At 42.3% G+C, this 21873-nt stretch overlaps 1 protein-coding gene across 1 annotated transcript in view; it reads left to right on the top strand.

The window, feature by feature from the left end:
• lig1 (ligase I, DNA, ATP-dependent) overlaps nt 1-21199 on the top strand; it is a gene marked incomplete at its 5' end in the record, with an annotated part of 28151 nt that extends 6952 nt beyond the window's left edge. The window contains 4 exon segments of the mRNA XM_034207902.1: nt 2376-2429; nt 10846-10989; nt 13350-13442; nt 21022-21199. Coding sequence (XP_034063793.1) covers nt 2376-2429; nt 10846-10989; nt 13350-13442; nt 21022-21096 — 366 coding nt within the window.
• Nucleotides 21200-21873: the final 674 nt, after the last annotated feature.

Below are 21873 nucleotides of genomic sequence, written 5' to 3'. Positions count from 1 at the left end.
CTGGTGTAATACAAATCACATAAATTCCAAGTGGCTCCCTCATTGGATATTTGTCTGTTATTGGTACTGACATCCTACTTTATTAAAGACAGTGGAAGGGCCGAAACATCAGATTCAATCTTATTCACCACAGCTCAACGTAATGAATGTCTTATTGCTATTTCCCGTGTTTTAATATCTCCCATGTACATCAAGACTGATATTTTTATGCCACGTTATCCCAGCATGAGTATTGGCTATTGTGTCAACAGCAATCTCAGTAAATGGGTACGTCTCCGCTGAGCCCGGTGTGAAGCCTCAGAACAAACCTCACAGATCGCTGCCTTCGGGCGGGAATAACTCGGAGCAACAGCCTCGTGTGATTGTTTCTTTCAAAGAGGAAAAATCAAGAAGCACAAACCTGTTTGAGAGACTCTGCTTTATGTGCAATGTCTGTAGGGCTGATTCAATAGAACAGTTTATTATATCGTGATATTGATAGGTACTCGTCCAGGGTTCGGGACGAATCCCGATGGGCCGGTACTGAAGTGGGCCGGTCGGACGATGTGGACCGGACGGCTAAGTCACTAGCACCCCGTCCGTCCGTCCGTCCGTCCGTCCCCCCCGTCGACAATTTACTAGCAGTATTAACTAGCGGTACCGACGTGGGCTAGCAGTACCGAAGTGGGCCGGCGGTACCGAAGTGGGCCGGTCGAGATTCCCGGGCAGATTTTTTTAGTCCCAGTCCGCCCCTGTCTCTGACGCATTAAAATCTAAAAGGAAACATTAAACCCACCATCACATCTAACCATCTAACATTACACACAAGTTATACCCTCAAGAATTTGTCAGAGAAACGCATTTTATTGGAGACCCATTGCATTTCCCTGGGGCACAATCAAATAAACATCCACATCAACATCCCTGTTGATAAAGCCATATGCCGAGATATGGTATTATCACATCTAAATGAAGCACATCTGGAGTCAGGGTCCGCGGGGTCTTAAAAAGTATTAAAAGTTGATAAATCAATTTAGCGAAAATTAAGCTACTTTAAAGTATTAAACGGCATTTTCCAAGGTTTTACATTTTGTATCTTGTTTTCAATAAGTATATAAATGGTCCAAAGAGGTTGTATTCTACAGTCTGCCTGAATGTAATCATTGCGTAGGTGTGTAGTGTGATTCTGTGTAGTTTATTGATGGCATCCCGTTGGATTTGACGTCATCTGAACAGGACATCGCACGCTCACTGCTTGATAGCGTGCAAAGGTCCGTTTACGCCGGTTGTTAAACAACATCGTTATGGGGAAATGCAAGTTTGCGTCCAAATGGTTGGAAGATAAGGAGGAAGGACAATCAATACTGTATATAGTCAATGTGAGGTGAAGTGTGTCGCCAAGGTAACCGGTTAGAACTCCAAGTGGCGATGAGGTCTTAAAATGTATGGGAAGGGTCTTAAAAAAGGTCTTAAAAGGTATTACATCTGACTTCAGGGTTCCTGCTTATACCCTGGGAATATACTAAAATGTTCCATCAAATCTGATCGTTTTGACACATCGTTGTTGGACATATGCATTATTTTTCACTACAATTTCACTTGACTCGAACAGAAATACCAGAATAGGCTTAACCATGTGGGTTCTTATATAGAGTAGTCATTTATTGAATAACATTAAAACTAAAATGGTATATTAATACAAATATATCGTTATGAGATATACAATGATGACCTATATCTGGATAGAAGCTTGTGACCACATCGCCCATCCTTTAAATGTCAACAGTTAAGCCTAAGCTGGATAACAAAGACTTGTTGCTAACAGCAGTTCATATGTTAAAGTGAATTACCCAGCACTACAGCGAAAAAACATTTCGAACACATCCCAAAATGTGAGAATCGCGCCACAGTTAGCTTAGGACTCTGCCCAGCAAGAGATTTGAAACCGAACACGTAAAGGTGCCACAGTCGAATGAAACGGCAGCCGGAAGAACATAAAGCTTCAGGTTCAGAACACACCTTTTAGAATTCATCTATGTGCTGGAAAAATGCTTTATTTGCACGATACACCTTCCTCTTTTCTCCCTGTGTGTGTGTGTGTGTGTGTGTGTGTGTGTGTGTGTGTGTGTGTGTGTGTGTGTGTGTGTGTGTGTGTGTGTGTGTGTGTGTGTGTGTGTGTTGTGTGTGTGTGTGTGTGTGTTGTGGTGTGTGTGTGTGTGATGTGTGTGTGTGTGTGTGTGTGTGTGTGTGTGTGTGTTGTGTGTTGTGTGTGTGTGTGTGTGTGTGTGTGTGTGTGTGTGTGTGTGTGTGTTGTGTGTGTGTGTGCTGTGTGTGTGTGTGTGTGTGTGTGTCACCATCAGGGAATTTATATGTATGCGTGTCTTATCTCTTTCCAGATCGGGACAGGCTTCAAAGATGAGGATCTGGAGCAGCATTTCAATTTCTTAAAGGTAACGTGACTGTCACACTTACTAGTTCGGTAGAAAAAAATCACAACTTGACGCTTGTTTTCTCACATGAATGCCTTCCTTTTAAAGGAAAAAGTCATAACCAGGGTTTTTCAACATTCTCCAGCTACTCAATTTCCTCCTTGTTCAAACAGTCAGTTTTGAGGTTAAAAGCAGCAGAATGAGTGTGTGAGATTGGTCTTTGGAGCCCTTTCAATCTACATATAATCTTCCCCTCATTCATTTCTTCCTTTATTCCAACTTTTCAGATACAAATGGATACCAAAATGAGTGCATATATACTTGCATCATGCATTCATTTAAGCAACCTCTCAGGTATGACAGAGAACTGTCCACATAGTTTCTTCTAAACTGAACGTGACACATATTCTATAAAAGGAAAATATATATAATGAAGAATTTGGCTTTAAAACATGTATCTGCGTGCATTTGGAGTAAGTGTGCAGGCGTGCTGTGACATGAGGTAATGAATTGCTTTTTCAATTTACATTTGAAGAGGCTTGTTCCGGAGCAGCAGAGCAGCATTCGGAGAAATTGACGACTGCTCTGAAAGTGATAGCTGTTGTGAGTCAGAATACATTGGAGTAGTCGTGTTGACGTTATCAGCTAAGTGTAGACACGCGTTTACATAAATCCACTTAAGAAAGCAGTCATCTGTTCAAGAAAGACAGTAATTGTGAGATAATATTCACTGTACAAACCTGCCACACACTGGTGTTTTCAGAGTGTGAATGTTAACGCTTTGTAACACATTACCAAGTTTGACCCCATCTTCCTCCCGTAATTCAAGTACAGATGTTGACCATGGATTTCTTTGCTGTGAAAAAGCAAAGAAAGCTCAGAAATCAGCACAAGCTACATGTTGTGCATTGACTGGAGACCACTAGACATCAGTATACAGACCAGGGTTTCCGTTAGCCGGTAATTACCGGTTTTTAGCTGGTAAAATGTAATAAAAACTGGTAAATTCAAAACCTGCCGGTCAAAATGTCCGATGCTCCGATCGATTGGCCGCCGATCATTATCGGCCGATATTCACTCTTAATAGTTTGATCTGTGCTCTCTATAAAGGCCGATCAGGAGAGCTGGATCTGATCGATAAACGCGAGTGAAGTGTAACCGGACGCGAGAGATCAGATCAGCTGCTGCATAATCACCTGAAGCCCCGCCTCTGTTTAGCGAACTGACCGGCTGTCAGGAGAGAGAGGGAGGGAGAGAGGAAAAGAGAGGATCAGTTTCTCCCGTGTTATTATTCAAAGTTAATGTAAACTTTTGAATAATGTACTTCATCTACTACAAGTAGTTTGTTTGAATGTAATAATTATGTTGTTTGTTACGATTATAAACTGAAGCAATATAAAAATGACTCCCATTAACTGAGCATATCCAGTCCTAGTCCGGTGATTACCTGCTAACGGAAACTCTGCTACACCATTCTTATTATTATTATTGAAACATGATAACAGTAAGTTTCAAATTTGTCCGGTAAAATAAATTCTGTCCGGACATTTGACCGGCGAGAAAAGATCCTAGCGGAAACCCTGATACAGACATAGCTGTTATACATGTTCTGCACTCATTAGCTTTTAAGTACAAATGTAGCCAGTTTCTTGAAGTTGCACAGGAGTCAGAAAAGGACATGGTCTCCACTTTAGGAATGGAGAGTGTTCGCACTATGATAGCGACAGAGAGAATATGCCCTGGGTAGTGCACATTATACAGAGGGGAATGACAGCATATATATACTACCATATGAGCTAATGGGTAGCGCACATTATACAGACGGGGATCACAATATGAATACTACCATATGAGCTAATGGGTAGCGCACATTATACAGAGGGGAATGACAGCATATATATACTACCATATGAGCTAATGGGTAGCGCACATTATACAGAGGGGAATGACAGCATATATATACTACCATATGAGCTAATGGGTAGCGCACATTATACAGAGGGGAATGACAGCAGAAAAGCGGCTTTGTCGATGCTTTAGCTAAGTATCTGAATATTGTCAGACATGCCGACAATTCAGAAATCCTCAAAACTAAGATGAGATGGTAGAAGAAACGAAAAGACCCTCAGATTTCTCTTACCCGTTTGCAATGTATTTCTTTCTCCACGTGTATTTGTTTTAGCAATCCCCCAAAATGCTATTTCAATCATGATTTATTACAGATTATTATTCTAATCACCACAATTACATATGTGTAATCAATTGTCACCACTAGAACATTCACCTTACAAACTGCTGCACTTTGGAGTTTTCGGAGTAACAATAAAACCCTTGAAGTAATATTGTAAAGGTTAAGGGTTTGGACTCAGTGGTACAAACTGCTGCACACAGTGAAACAGTGATTGAGAAGGTGGTGTAAGCTTTTTTCTTTCTGGCGGACCAATACAGCCGGCACTGTAGAGCTTTGTAATGAGGCCCTCCATGTGAAGGTGATGGATGGTGAATTAAGGCGAGCTGCTGCTGTGTTGCTGCTGAGCTGCAAGGAGTCCAGACTCACAGAAGATTGGAGAGTTCACACTCCTCTGGGTGGCGAGCTGCTGTAACCTGGGGAGCAATGATCGCTTTATTTCCTTTCTGAGCCCACGGTCTGATCATATAACTGGTTGATTTTAGATTGTTCAGAATAGGGCTGGACGATATAAAGAAAATCATATATCACAATATCATTCACTTCGATCTAGTGGAAAAAATCACTAATTGAGATTATTTGACAGATATTTAATTTGCGATAGGATTCGCCATATATGAGGGTGTGATGTTTTTTTAAAGCAAGATTTATTTCCAGTCTGTGATCTACTATTAGTAGGCTAGAGCGTCAAAGAAACACCACTATTTTTTCCCATGTGTTGCATTGACAAAATCTTGGCTATTGGGCAGGTGCAAATTGCGATTTTGAAAGAAATCTGATTAATTGTGCAGCCCTAGTGGGGTTGACCATTGTTGGCACTTTGAGAAGCACTGCTCTAGTCCCTTGACTACAGAGGTCATCATGAGGTGAAAATAATTGGCCTTTTTCACAAAAATACTGGCTCTAACGGCCCGTCCACACTCCAGCTTCAAAAAAAGCTTGGAGCTGGGCGTGTCTGAAGCTCGACCAACAACCAATCACATGAATCTCCCGCCCCTGACACACAAGCAGCGGTTTGATTGGCTAGAGCTTGTACTGGCATATGATTTGATTGGCTGACGCTTCCACCGAAAGCTTCAGAAGCTTCAAAAGTTGAACATTGCTCAACTTTTGCAGCCAGGAAAGCTCCGCTCTGCTTCCCACAATGCAGTTCGGCGAAAAGTGACGTCACCCCATTCAAAGTGAATGGTCAGAGGCGTCGGAAACCGTTTTTGAAGCTGTCGAAGCTGTAGTGTGGACGGGCCGTCACAGAACAGCTAGAACGGTTTGGTTCAGGAAGAAAAACACTTTTTTGTAAATCAACTGGAAAAGATGACACCAACAATATTACAATATCAAAAATGTCATATCTCGTCTCCTATCAGGATATCAAAGTCATATTCATAGATTTCCTAGACTTGGACATCTTTCCTATTGGATTTGATAACAATTTATTCACCATGTTCATAACCGAGACCTGAGAATGGGTCAGCGTTGCTACATCAAAGACACAATGCAGAACTATAACCACTTTACATCCCACTTGATACAGCAGCACAATAACAGCCATGTTGTGTCCCACCACTCTGCTGCTCTTCTCCAACCAAAATAAAGTGTTCATTCATTCATTATTTCTCCGTTGAGTGCTGTGGAGCTACTGTCAGTGACAGCCAGCACTTCCTGCACATATGTTTCACATTTAACGTCTCAAAGAAGCGGGATTATACCCTGTGAGCTGTTTACCTCAGACTCTTATAGGAGAATATATGGTAAGACCCAAGTTAAAGTGAGCACTTGCTTGACTTAAGCGGCCACTGAGAGCTACTGAGGGATTTGCTTTTGATCTTATACAATCTCCAGTTTTCCAACTTAACAAGAAGTCCACCTTTTTTTTTTTTAAGCTCGCCAGAAATACTGCATACTGTGCAAAAACTCTGTGTCCCCCGGCAACAGCACCTGTACTCAATTATAAATAGAAGTCTTTTTTTATACTGTATGTCCTCAAGATGGATGCTACACCCAGGGAGGTGTGAAGAAATGTGCTTATAACTGAGACCGCTCCTATACATTATGTCTAATTATAATAAACATTTGTAATTTTTTTTTAGAGGCCCTGTCATGCTTTTAGGGGTTTTCCCTTTCCTGTCGTTTGCTCTATAGGTTTTTGTGCATGTAAATGGTCTGCAAAGGCTAAAATCCCCAAGTTCCTTCCCTGATACACCTCCAATGGACTTTTGTTTACTTCTTTAACACAATGACATCACTGTTTAACGCTTGCACTTCTATTGGCTAGCGCTCCATCACATTGTACGTGATAGGCTAAGGGGCGGGACATCTCTAAGCGGTTGACCAATCACAACAGAGCCGGCCAGCTAACCAATCAGAGTAGACTAAGCTCTGGTTTCAGACATTTGTAACCCAGTATTTCCCTGCAGCTCCACAATACTTAATTCAAAATTGTATTTGAACACATATTTAGCCTTTGCGAAACATCCTCCAATTTGAATATTGCACAAGAGAATTCTGCGATTTCAATAAATTGTGTTGCCCTAATAACGATAACCTGTAAAAGATTTCATGTGGATCAGGAGTGGGATAAAGTATATATCTGGAGCGCTAACTCGACGAGCAGAGATGTTTTATAAGACCCTACACGCCTACCAGCTCACTCATTGTAATTCACTCTTTATAAGAGAGTCACTTGAATGCCCACAGTATAAATAATATGTGAGAGAAAAGCAGCACGACTGCCGGAGCCTCCTTTCCCCGGCATTACTTAAATATGACCCAGTTCTGTGGACTCTGCAGCACTGGAGTTATCATTAATCTGTTCCCAGAGCCACATTGTTTTTATGCCAAAAGCAAGATAGGTGTCATTTTGCAAAAGTGTGACACCTACGCTGACAGAATGATTGCTTGTGTCAAAGTTAAAAAGACACTATTAAATATTGTAGAATTTGACGGTTTGCTCGCAGAACGGAAACGCTTTGTTGGAAGCGGAGGCCTGAACTCAGCTGCTAGTTTATTGAAGTTTTTTTTATTTCATTGAAGAGGTTACTATCAGGTATCAGAAAAATGTGCATATCAAGGTGTTTCTGAATGAAATGTTTCATGTAGGTGTATGATGATGTGGTTTGGAAACACCCTCTCATGTTGGCCCTCAGGCAGCAGGTATCATTTAGATATGAGTGTTCAGAGCGCTGCCTCTCGAGATGGATGGGAGGCAGCGGCAGACTCAGCAGAGCAACCACAGCTCCTCTGTATCACTTTCTTTGTGAATGCATTTCACTTTGGTCTTTAGCTCATAGACGTCTGTATCTATGTACAGTTTATATACAGAAGTATGTTAATATCTCAAAAGGCGAAGACTACCTTGGGATTGTTTCGTTGACAAAAACGATGATGAAATATGTCCATCACCGCCCTCAATTGGACTCCTTTGGTTACTTCTGCGACATACACTCAAACTGAAAGATTGACAATAAAGTTGACTTTGACTTTTGATATTGACATCACTACTAGCGCGTCGATTGGCTAGCGTTCGAACACAGTGTACGTGATATAACATTAGCATAATAGGGCCTCTTTAAATCAAAAATATGTCTGAATAAAATGATCCTGTTTGACTTAAATCTTTGATATATTCAGATGACGAAACTAAAACTAGACTATTTTCTTTAAAGATAAAACTATAATGAACAGACTTTGCGTCAACTAAAACGTTCCTTCACCACTGAATTCAAACTGAATAAGGTTGATTTAATATAATATAAACTTAGAAGGACTTTTGACAATAACAAAATGTAAAGAAACTCAGCTGACATCAACACTGGGGTTAACTGCTTCAGCATATTTGAATAAAATGTGTTTTATTCCATCTCCTGAGGTCCTTGGTACTGAGATAAGAATGTGCAAGATTCAAAGGCTTTATTGTCACATGCACAACACCTACAGGGTCGTCTGGCAATGACTTAGGCTCCTCCAACAAAATACAAAATACTTAACACAGACAAGTCGTGCAAGATAAAATAGAAAAATATTATTCAGATGCTGGTTCCTGAAGTGAGAACAGAACTAGGCAAACAAGCTTTTAAATATGCTGCCCCTTCTGCCTGGAATCATGTACAGAAGGAGGCGGAGCTGAAACTGTCAGATTGTATCACTCTGGGCCAGGGGTCTGCAACCTTTTTGCCCAAAAGAGCCATTTTGCTCCTTTTTCCAAAAAAAACGTTTTGTCTGGAGCCGCAAAACATATTTCATAGTCACAGTGTTTTTGCATTTATTAGGCTATTTATTACATGATATAAAACTGTTAACCTCTAATAAGAAACAAAGAACTCTTATAAGGAGAATTAAAAATAATACACAGGCCTACTTTAAAATAAATTAAACACAGCACTTGGGGAGTCCTCTGCACATTTGAAGGAAAAAAAAATATTATTAAAATGGGCCCACTTTGAAATAAATAAAACATATAGCTGCACCCTAAAAAGAGTTAAAGGTAGGGTAGGTAAGGATGGAGAAACCAGCTCGAGTGCGCTAGAATTTGAAAGTACACAACCGGAAAAAATATTCCTTCAGACTTCCTTACAGAGCCCCTCCTCCAACACACATGAACGCGCACATGACCAATGAGGGCACGAGATAAGTGTGTGCACAGATGGAAGGCTGACAGGCAGGTAGATCATCCAGTTACTTTAGCCGGGCCGGCTCAGATGATTGGTCGTGCTTTTTACAGCGCTACGGCTTCCAGAGATTAATTTTTGTATGGATTTATTGTCAAAGCATTTAATATATTCATTGCTATCGGGATGTTAAGAGCATTCCATGGAATATAACAAAAAGTGTTTTTGAAATAAATTACATACCCCATTGAATTATGACTGAAGATCGTCAGCTGTCTTCCTCTCCCGTGTTGTTCCTCGATACGTAAAGGCTGCACCACCGTTGACAACTTCTCTACATATCAAACATACCGGTAAACCAGCATCGTTTGCTGTGAAAGCATATAACTGTCCACACAGAATTAAAAGTTAAAATTAAAGTTCCTCTGGTACTTTTCTCTGATTTATCCATAGTTCGCTCATCGAGCCGGGGTCAGGTTATTCGCCTCCAGGAAAAGGCGCTCGCGCGGGACCGTAGCAGGATGTGACGCATATTTTAGTTGACCTAATTAAAACCGTTTTGTTTTTTATTTTTGTGTCACAGTATCACCTCAAAATACAAGATACGAAACATTTTCAACCGTGCAACAAAATATAAATAGTCCTACAAATACTTTTATTTTATTTCCTTCTTATTTTTGTCTAAGCTCAAGGGAGCCAGAGCAGAGGGCTTAAAGGGCCGCATGCGTCCCGTGGGCCGCGGGTTGCCGACCCCTGCTCTGGGGGAATTCAAGTCCATCTTAAAGGACAGAGAACAAGAAACCATTGGTCAATGTGATTGCTCTTATATCCCAAAATTGAAGTCGTTTTAAAATTGTGCCAGTTTTTAATGTTTTATAACAGTTTCTTTTATTTGCATATTGACTTGTAATGTGCCATTTCATTTGTGTTTTACAGCTGTATTCGTCTGCCTGTATTGTTTTGTGTTCATTTGTTGTAACATTGTTCATGCTGCCCTCTTGGCCTGGTCGCTCTTGAAAAAAGGTTTTAATCTCAATGAGACTTTTACCTGGTTACATAAAGGATATATATAAGTTAACACTTAATATTTAAAGGTCACCTATTATGGAAAATCCACTTTGTCATGTCTTTTATTCATCAACACGTGTCCCCTCTGTGTGAGAGATTCTGAAAGTTTCAGGTAAAAAGATTCTCTCTCTTTTTGTCCTGATCCATTTCTATAAAAACCTGTCTGAAAATGAGCTGATCAGATTTCGGCCACTTTATGATGTCATAACGATTTTTTGGCTTGTGTAACCATTAGCCAATCAGCAACCAAGGTAACCCCCCCCCCCCCCCCCCCCCCCCCCCCCCCCCCCTTATCACCTGAATCTCCTCCTAGAGCACCATTGTGTTCTTTGTAACCAAATATCTCTCAGAGGGGCGTGGGGAGGGGCTCCTTATTTTCATCTAAAGTAACAGACAGAGAATCAGCACTTTTGAAACAGGGCTGAAACAGAGGGGATTATGGGTAATGCTGCAATGATCTGTTTGGTGTTTGGAGCCAAACACTTCAGAGACATGTGTTGTAAATATCTGAGACCCATAATATATGCCTAAAAATACCATAGTAGGAGACCTTTAATGTCTATTCTCTATTCTCTAGGAGCACATTCTGCCTAAGCCCCGCCCCTACTACCGTGTGGACCAATCAGCAGAGCCCGAGGTGTGGCTGGATGCCATGCAGGTCTGGGAGGTGAAGTGTGCCGACCTATCGCTGTCTCCCGTCTACAAAGCTGCCATGGGGATGGTCAGTACAGCCCGTTAATCTCCCCAATGTGTTTCCCCTGATAAACCCGGCATGTTATGGTCTGTTGACAACAATGAAAAGTCACAATTAGCGGCTCTTAATTGAGTTATTAAAAAATGTTGTAAAAGATGCCGGATTTAATGGCACAGATACTTGTTTATCACCCGTTGTGTAGCCGCATGTCTGACTCAGTCCCACAGTGCACATAAAGGGTTTGCTATAAAGTTTACAGTGTTCAAGTCCTGAAGAAAAAAAGGCCCCGAGATAGATGTCCGTCTGCAAACATTTGTAAGAGGAAAAACAAGAGTATTGCATATTTTACTGGATTTCTTTATTTAAAAAAACATATTTAGTGTCTATGAACATACTTTTTACTGCACATGAATTTGAGATAGCTGGATGAGTCATTGTAAACAAATGAGGCCATTTCAAAGAGGGTTAGTGGTTTCCATGCTTCACATATCGTCAACAACCAGGATAGTTTTGACAGGTGATTCGTGTCATTACTTTTTAACATCCTGTACATTGCACAGGGTTTTCCTATAGTTGGAACAAATCTAAACCCTAAATGTTATAGGTTATCTCAGCACTAACTGTTACTGAAACATCTCCACATCACAATGTTACTACAACTATTCTAAGATGTTAGTCTCTGCCGCTTTAATGAGGCTTAAACAGGTTAGTGTGAGTCAACATATGAAGTTAACAAATCAATTTGTGAACCGCTCTATCGAAATCAGTCGGAAGTCGCAACGGCTCATTTCAAAACAAACGTGGATTTGCGTAAAAAATAGTTTTTCGGGGTTCAGGTTTTTTGTTTGATTTTAAATAAACAAAGTCTTGGCTTTCAGAATATGACACTTTTATTTCCAAAATCACACGATAAATACATTTTTGAATCTTATAAAGGGAAGATGGCAGCTGTCACTCGCCACTCTGCTGTTCCGCAGCGCCGCCCCCCCTCCCTCCGCTGAAATTATGAATGTAAGGCGTATAGTAATCATAGATAACCGTTACAGTTTGTTTTCATCTGATTTCAAATAAACAAAGTCTTGGCTTTCAGAATATTAAACTTGTTTCGGCAAATTCAGATGATAAATACAGCTTTGAAGCTTTTAACGGCATAATTACAAGCGGAGAACGGAGTAACTTGACGTCACAGCAGGCACAACAACAGCCGGTGTTTCTCGTGAGTGTTTTCCGGGGAACAAACACAATACACACGTATATACACACACACACACATACATACACACACACACACACACACACACACACACACACATACACACACACACACACACTCGCGAGCTTCCCCCAGACCAGTAATCCAAATGAAAATATCTTCCCTCCGTAGTATTTTGATCATTTGCTAATAATACATCAGATCGATGGATTCCAGAGAAGAGGAAACTTTGAAGGCCTTTCTCTCAAAACGATGACTCGGTGACAGTCATTATATAATGTGACATATTGTGCTTAATATTTGGAGTACAAAAACAATCCTGATATCATTAGAACGCTAGGAATCTCCTCTTTCCAACAGTGTATATAACTCAAAATGTGTCTTCGGGTCAATGCGACTGATTTCGATGGAGCATTCAGCTTCGGCTTTGTTATTTTTTGGTTACGTGACTTTTCAAAGCGCACATTTGTAGCCAGTTTTCACTGATTAGTTTGATGAGCTCTCATTTTGGACATTTTCAGACTTCTAAAAAGTCCATAATGATATCATTATGTAAGTGATGCTCCAACACAATGTATATGATAAAATAAGGGGCGGGACATCTCTAAGCGGTTGGCCAATCCCAACAGAGCCAGCCAGCTAACCAATCAGAGCAGCCTGGGCTCTGGTTTCAGACAGAGGGCGAAAAGAGGTGCTGCAGCACAGGCAGTATGAGAACAATAAAGAGCTTTGTGAACATTAAAGCATGGAGACATGTCACAGTAGAGACACAGCATACAAATGAGCATAATAGCGCCCCTTTAATGTCTACATACATACATTTGGAAATCTTAAATGCGATGATTCACGTTCAACATTTTCTCCTATTGGTTTTCATAAAAAAAGAGAAAATTAGAGAATCATCAGGTAAAAAGAGAATTTCAGAGGAACATGAAGTAGGACAAAAGTGCAAAGAAGGGTTAAATAAAAATCCTTACATTCAAAAAGAAAGTAATTCAATCTTTGATGTTTTAAAACCTTGAAGTAGTTGAGATTTCATAGCTTTTTTTTGCCTGATGGTCAGAAAGATATTCAACACATCTAGGGGTCACCGTTTATAAGACAGTAAAAGCAACTAAAGGGCAAATGCTCACACGTCTGTTCACTGTAAACTCACTGTGACCCTCCCCCTCAGGTGGATCCAGTGAAGGGCATTTCTCTGAGGTTCCCCCGCTTCCTTCGGATCAGAGATGACAAAAAGCCTGAGGACGCCACGACTGGAGCTCAGGTACATCACCGAACATCACATCACCGACACTCAGATCACCGACACTCAGATCAGCCTAGTGAGAGGCTAAAAACAGGGGTGTGAAATCTGCGGTGGAGTCCTAATAATGTCTGGTTCACTTAGAGCAGGGGTGTCAAACTCAAGGCCCGGGGGCCAAATCTGGCCCGTGACTTCATTTTCTGTGGCCCCACAAGAGCTTGCAAAGAATATAATATGTTTATTACACGGTTACATGCCGATTTACAGAAGCACGTTGCCCATAAACTACATGTCCCACAATGCATCTCAAATTTGACTTTTTTTCTCAGAATTTGAAATGTTTTCTTCAAAATATGCCTTTTTTCTCAGAATTCGATTTTATTTTCAAAACGTTGCTTTTTTTTCAAAATGTTACCTTTTCCCCCAAATGTCACAGAATGCAGAATTTGGCTTTTCTTTTTAAATCATTTTGTGACATTCTCACCGAAGAGACTTGCAATTATTTGCCGTAGAGCTATTATTATTATGAAGTTATTACCCTATCTGATAATAATCCGAGGCAGTAATGTAATATAATACATCATTTTATATATATTAAATATTTATATAGTCTTAAAGTTACAACCGGCCCTTTGAGTGCAACCATAATTCCAATGTGGCCTGTGATGAAATTGAGTTTGACACCCCTGACTTAGAGCAAGGGTGTCCAAACTACGGCCCGGGGAACAAATGCGGCCTGTGGACCATTTTGCAAATTCAAAAAGTATAATGCAGTATGGCCCTCAAATGAAACTTGTGTCCGTCTTTTACTTCTTAAATATAGATGTAAACAGATATTACACAGTATTCATGTGTTAATAAGCCCACTTTTCAAATAAATTCAGTTGAAGGTGGGGTAGGTAAGTTTGAGAAACCGGCTCGAGATACACTTTTTGTTATATTCCATGGAATGCTCTTAACATCCCGATAGCAATGAATATCTGAAGAGCTTTGACAAAAAATCCATACAAAAATGTACCTGCCTGTCAGCCTTCCATCCGTGCACAAACTTATCTCGTGCCCTCATTGGTCATGTGCGCGTTTGTGTGTGTTGGAGGAGGGGCTCTGTAAGGAAGTGGCAGATTTGTTCCGGTTGTGTATTTTCAAATTCTAGCGCACTCGAGCTGGTTTCTCCAAAATGACCTACCCCACCTTTAATTAAAGCTGAAAACATTTTCTAACAAATCTAAGTTGATAAGAAAAAAGCTCAATAACTTATTTGTATAACAAGCTTGAAATAAACCCTTCCTATTTTTACATTGCATTTAGCTGACGCTTTTATCCAAAGCGACTTACAATAAGTATATTATTGTAATATTTCCTCTTATTATAATCAATCTGGAGCTTCTGTTTTAAGGAATGAGCTACCAACAAAATAATTGAAACCTATGGAGAGCTGTGATGTACGCTGATTAAGCATAATTTACTTACATTTGTTTTATTTTGCTGATTTATAACTTAACTTATGAGGCGATAAACCTCTAGTGAGTGGCCCAGCCCTTCGTATATTTTTCTGTATGTGTCCCTCGGGAAAAAAAGTCTGGACAACCCTGAGTTAGAGCATCACACCCCATCACAGGTCGACCTTGTGAAATATAATAATGACCGTTAACTGGTGGGGAATTTAATTTACTTTCTTTTTTTGGCCATGCTACTTTAAATCAGTGCATCAACGTCATCATGGCCACCTCACAAAGAGCTGTCCTGTAAACATTTCAAGCGTGAATAGCACTGCAAGGACGAGCTGCTGCTGCTTTTTGTACGCTGGCATTGATTCATGCACTGACAGTCAGGTAAAACGGCACCTCTGGAGTTTACTGTTGGAGTCTGGGTAATATATTCTGAGGGCACAAACACTGAATGATAGAGTAGAGATGAGCAGGCACCTGAAAACACGCTGACACCTTAAACTGTGATTCTACTCAAAATGTAGCTCAGAGTATGAATGGATGCTACATCTGTACAGTGACATCACGTTTTACCAGTGGTATAAATTACGTTTGAATTATTTAAGATGTTTTGCTTTTCTTGGTCGTTCCCGCTGACCCACGAGCACATCATTTATTTATACTTCGACCCAAACAACCTGACAATGCACTCATTGCTGTACGGTTGTGTAAAATGCAGAATACACACTCACTGGAGAAGCTGGGGACATTCAAGATCTCTGGACATTTCAAATAATGGGAACTCTAGTTTAAGGTTGTGCACACTAATATGTCAAGCAACACCATGTGACTTAAATGAACGTTTAGTCTGAGAGTTATTCTCATTTAGTAATCGTGTCAGCTATAAATAGTGTTTGAAAATGTTTAGGTCTAAACATTTAAATGCTTGTTATCAGGCACGTGCGAAGTCTGTCAGAGTTGGGGGTGGGGTGCTAGTGGAGTGGGGTGCTAGTGGAGCCTCGCAGCGGCGTAACTGTAGCTTACACTATAGGTGTGCCGCGTTTGGGGGTGCGGGTGCTAGTGGAGCCTCGCAGGTGGGGGTGCTGCAGCCCCCTCAGCACCCCCCCTTCCTGCGTCCCTGCTTGTTATCATCAATGAAGAGTCCACAAGCTGAAGGTGTGTCAGATTCAATCATTTTTTGTCACTAATAGAAGAAATAGTGATATATTCTCACATTGGAGAAGCTAAACCAGCACATTTTTTAAAGATATTTGCTTTAAAAATGTCTTAAATTATTTAAAAGAATGTCATTACTGCTGCAGATTAATTTGTTATTAATAGACAAAATGATGAATTGGTTTATCCATTCAGTAAAAGTTGCGGATTCCTGCGCGTTCATCTTTGTAAATGTGTTTCTTTTTACTTTTCTTCATAAAAGCAAATCCCCTTGAATTCAAAAAATTGTCAAAGGACCCTTGACTGTTAAAGTAAAGTTTAACATACTTAACATTGAAGATTTGCACTGTTATTGTACACACACACACACACACACACACACACACACACACACACACACACACACACACACACACACACACACACACACACTGTAGGACATATACATTGCATTTAGCTGACGCTTTCATCCAAAGCGACTTTCAATAAGTACATTCGACCAGGAAGACACAACCTTGAAGAAAACAGAATCATATAAGTACATCAGGTTTCATAGAGCCAAACATTTCAAGTGCTACTCAACTGGCTTTAGATAAGCCAGTCCTTTATTAGTATAAAAGTGCTTCGTTAATAGTTCTAACGCTCGAAGTGGAGTCGAAAGAGATGAGTTTTCAGTTTGGAAGGTGTGTAAGCTATCTGCTGTCCTGATGTCAATGGGGAGCTCATTCCACCATCTTGGAGCCAGGATAGCAAACCCACGTGTTTTTGCTGATGGGAACTTGGGTCCCCCTCGCAGCGAGGGCGCAGCGAGTCGTTTGGCTGATGCAGAGCGTAGTGCACGCGCTGGGGTGTACGGTTTAACCATGTCCTGGATGTACGAAGGGCCAGATCCATTCGCAGCATGGTAAGCAAGTACCAGTGTCTTGAAGTGGATTCTAGCAGTTACCGGAAGCCAGTGAAGGGAGCGGAGGACCGGAGTGGTGTGGGAACATTTAGGAAGGTTGAAGACCAGACGAGCCGCTGCATTCTGGATAAGCTGCAGAGGTCGGATGGCACATGCAGGTAGACCAGCCAGGAGGGAGTTGCAGTAGTCTAGGCGTGAGATGACGAGAGCCTGGACCAGAACCTGCGTCGCTTTCTGTGTCAGCTGGGGACGTATCTTCCTGATGTTGTAAAGCGTGTATCTGCAGCAGCGGGTTGTAGGCAGCTATGTTTGCAGTGAAGGACAGGTTGTTATCTAGGGTCACACCCAGATTCCTTGCAGTCTGAGTCGGGGAAACAACTGAGGTGCCGATGTTGATTGTTAGGTCAAGAGTGGGACAATCTTTTCCCGGAAGGAAGAGCAGCTCAGTCTTGTCAAGGTTGAGCTTGAGGTGATGAGCAGACATCCACTGAGAGATGTCAGCTAGACAAGCAGAGATGCGTGCGACGACCTGGGTCTCTGAGCGGGGAAAGGACAGAATTAATTGGGTGTTGTCAGCGTAGCAGTGGTATGAAAAACCATGCGGGCTAATGACTGATCCGAGTGAGTTTGTGTACAGGGAGAAGAGGAGGGGACCAAGAACAGAGCCCTGAGGGACCCCTGTAGTTAATTGACAAGGGTGGGACTCAGACCCTCTCCAAGTCACCCTGTAGGTACGGTCTTTCAGATATGAGGTGAGGAGGGAAAGTGCAGAGCCTGAAACTCCAAGTTTTTGGAGAGTGCGAAGGAGGATCTGATGATTCACCGTGTCGAATGCAGCAGACGGGTCCAATAGGATGATGACAGAGGAGAGGGATGCAGTTTTGGCAGTGTGCAGTTCCTCCGTGACAGCAATGAGAGCAGTTTCTGTGGAGTGACCTGCCTTGAAACCAGACTGGTGCGGATCCAGAAGGTTGTTCTGATGGAGATAACAGGAGAGTTGTTTAAAGACAGCGCGAGTGATTTAGACAGGAACGGGAGGAGAGAGACAGGCCTGTAGTTTATAACATCAGACGGGTTGAGAGTGGGTTTCTTTAGGAGAGGGTTTACTCTTGCCTCCTTGAGACTGTTTGGAAAGTGACCAGAAGTTAGAGAAGTGTTGATGAAATGGGTGAGAAACGGTAGAATATCAGGAGTGATAGTCTGAAGGAGGTTTGAAGGGATAGGGTCCAGAGGACAGGTGGTAGGGCGGGCAGAGGTAATGAGGGTAAGAACCTCACTTGGAGAGAGAGGGGAAAAGGAGGTCAGTGTGTTGGTGGAAGGAAGGTCTGGTGACCCAGCGGTGAGTAAAGGTGAGTCAGAAAAAGAAGAGCGAATATCATCAACCTTTTTTTCAAAGTGGGTAACAAAGTCGCTTGACAGAAGTGAGGAGGGGGGAGGGGCTTTTGGAGGGTCCAAGAGGGTGGAGAAGATGGAGAATAGTTTTTTAGGATTGGAATAGGAAGATTGGATCTTATCTTGAAAGAAAGTGCTTTTTGCCTGAGAGATCGAAGCAGAGAAAGAGGAGAGGAGAGCCTGATAGGTTAGGATGTCGTCACGGTGTTTGGATTCCCACCGTTTCCGCTCTGCTGCCCGAAGGACGGTTCTATTAGCACGCAGTGCATCATTTAGCCAGGGAGCAGGAGGGGACTGACGAGCCTGCCGAGATGTGAGAGGACAGAGAGAGTCCAGAGTGGATGAGAGAGTAGAGAGGAGAGTTTCTGCAGCAGAGTTTGAAGGCAGGAGTTGGAACGAGTCAGAGGAAGGGAGAGCTGAGAGCACCGATGAGGCAAAGGTAGAGGGGGAGAGGGAACGAAGGTTACGGCGGACAAGTGCAGGATGAGAAGAGATTAGTTTGTTATGTTTGGAAAGGGGTAGAGAGAATGAAATGAAGAAGTGATCGGATGTGTGGTGCGGGTTTACAGAGAGGTAAGAAGTAGCGCAGTTCCTTGAGAATATGAGATCAAGGACATTGCCAGCTTTATGAGTCGGTAGGGACGGAGACAGTGAGAAAGCAATGGCGGTTAACAGGGATGTTAGTTCGTCTATCTTCCCCATCTGGAGGTTGAAGTCTCCGAGAAGTACAGCGGGAGGGCCAGTTTCAGGGATGTGTGAGAGGAGATTATCTAATTCCTCCAAGAAGTCCCCCAAGGCGCCTGGTGGACGGTAGAGAACAACAATGGTTAATTGTATAGGATGGGTTACTGTGACGGCATGGAATTCAAAGGTGGAAGGAGTGAAGTTAGGTAGCTTGAAGAGGGAAAAGCTCCATTTGGGAGAGAGCAGGAGACCAGTGCCACCTCCTCTGCCAGTTGGTCTAGGTGTATGGGAGAAGGAATATGCAGTGGAGAGAGCTGCTGGGGTGGATGTGTTGGATGGAGTAATCCAGGTCTCAGTGAGAGCAAGGAAATCCAGAGACTGCAGGGAGGCGTAGCCAGAGATGAAGTCAGCCTTAGGAACAGCTGACTGGCAATTCCACAGGCCACCTGAAACTAGATGTTGGATCTCAGTGGAGCACGTGGGATAGACGAGAGCAGGCCGGTTATATCGATTAGGAGATACACGGGGCCAGTGATAATTGCGAGAAGACACATGAACAGGAATGGAGAAAATACACATGATTATAGCATGAGGGGCTAGAAAACTAAAGAAAAGAGAAATAAGACACCAGCTCAATCAGAGTAGGATTTGCCTCCCTCGTGACTCCCGTAGGACTCCAATGTCTTTGTCAGTCTTCGGCTGTCTGACGCTCCAGGAAAGAGCTACCTAAAATGGACGCCTGATTGCTGAGTTCTCACAGCTGTAGGGCCACGCCCCTCTAATTAGTTAACTATCTACAGCTGATGGGAGACAGTAGACCGGCCCTGCCTCTATTGTAATGCAGGCTTGAGTGCTGAGACCTGTGCAGCAGGTTTCGCCTGAGCAGATCTGAGATTTAAAATCTCTCAAAAGCGCCGTATTAGCTACAATAACTACAGAACAATTATACAGAGTAGAATAAATGAAACAGAGAAGTCTAATTAAACAAGAATATAACTTACAGTGGTTGCTGCGTCAATAGGTAAAATCTTCACCCGGTCCAGATGCACAGATTAGGTCTGGAAACAGATTTGCACAAACACATGCATTTTATTTGTAGAGAGGTGCCAGAGCAAAGAGGCTGCCAGGTACTTCAGTGGGACTTTATATATATATATATATATATATGGTCGCTTTGATGTCCTTTTGTGACCCACATCAAATAAAACTGTCTTATCAATCCATCAGGGGCACACAAACAAATCACAGCTGCTAACATGTAGCTTTGAGTGTTCACTTTGTCCACCAGTTTGGCTCTCCTGAAAGATTTAAGACACTCTTGTACAAACTCTGACTGACAGCGAACACCTTCTTCTGCATCTGAACCAGCAACCATCGCCTATAGTTGTGTAACTGCTCACATACATTTGAGTTTTGACGAGGCTTAAAACATCCAGCTGTTTTTTGTTTTGTTTTACCTGAGCCTTGGTACTTTTTATACGTTCGGAATCAAATTACAATGTTATTTTTTACTGTCTGGAATTAGCAGCCATCTGTTAACTGTAGATATGTTGATCGTTATTGTCAGGTTGCAACATCAGCGGCATCTAAATGATCAGTTGTTAAAGTATGAACACACACACCTAGTTTCACTCTCTGTGAGTTAGCAGACAGTTTGAAATAATCCAAAATCAAGCCAAGAGGAATTATGAGAACATGGGGACCGAACAGGTTGAGAATCAGAGCGTTACCTTGATCCTCTCATTGTTTCCCTCCTCGCTCTGCCACCCTGCGTCTGCTCACTCTGGGCGGGCCCTGCTACTCCCACATTATTCTCCTCCCCCATCCTCACCTTCAAACCCTCAGCGAACATCACCTCCGTCTGCCAGTCAGCAGCTGGGAGTCACCGACTTCAAAGCCCAGGATATGAATAATCATCCTGTTATTTTTAGCTGTTCATGTTACTGACCTGACTTCATGATCTTCTCTCCCTCCCTCCCTCCTCTCCCTCCCTCCCTTCCTCTCCATCTCCCTGCAGATTGCTGATTTGTACAAGAAGCAGCAGCAGATCCAGAACCAGGGGGAGAAGGGCGATCTGGAGGACTACTACTGATCACCTGTGGGAATAATAAATGATGCCAATTTCAGAAATAATTGTAAATAGCTTTCTTTTTGTAATGTCGAATGAAAATAAAGGCTGTTGCCAGTTTTAAGCACGCTGTCATTTGTTATATTGATTAATCAAAGCGGCTGCCTTTCAGAGACGAAATTGCGTAAACATAAATTCCCAAAACTCATATCGACTCAGCAGTTATGCTACCTGCTGGTAATAGATCGCCAGCAAAACATGCAACGGACGGGCTGCATACCAATACTTTGAGCCGGGCCCCGATTTTCTGCTCATAAGGCGGCGGCAAACGGCGTTCATCGTGTCGGTAACGAGAGGACGAGCCAAGGAGATCGCAGGCCGCCTGAAAACGTTATTAGAAGTCGAAAAAAAGGCGCCGGAGCTGACAGATTCTCTAACAGCAGGACAAAAGAGAAGCACTCACAGCTTGCATTAGATGATGGAAATCCACTAACTGTCCAGCCTGAATCAATCAGAGACTGTTAGAGATGTGGGGTGGGTGGGGGGGGGGGGGTCAGTTCGAGAGCCAAGGACGGGCGCTTGTTAAACGGAGAAGCAGAGGATTGTGAGCGTTGAGTCTGCATAGTGATGCCGTGTGAGGGGATGCGAGTGTGCTCCACACCGTGATTGAGCCACTTAATGTGTTTGTGCTTTTGTCAGCGATGTGTTGCAGTGAATGCCAAGTTAAGTGATTATGCAGGACATATTTTGTTGCATCGTACAGGAGCAACAGAGCTGCAATGAAAACACAAAGAAGTGCAA

This window comes from Gymnodraco acuticeps, unplaced genomic scaffold, assembly GCF_902827175.1.
Source record: "Gymnodraco acuticeps unplaced genomic scaffold, fGymAcu1.1, whole genome shotgun sequence".
NCBI classification, from domain to species: Eukaryota; Metazoa; Chordata; class Actinopteri; order Perciformes; family Bathydraconidae; genus Gymnodraco; species Gymnodraco acuticeps.
This window is presented reverse-complemented; position numbering and strand designations above follow the sequence as displayed.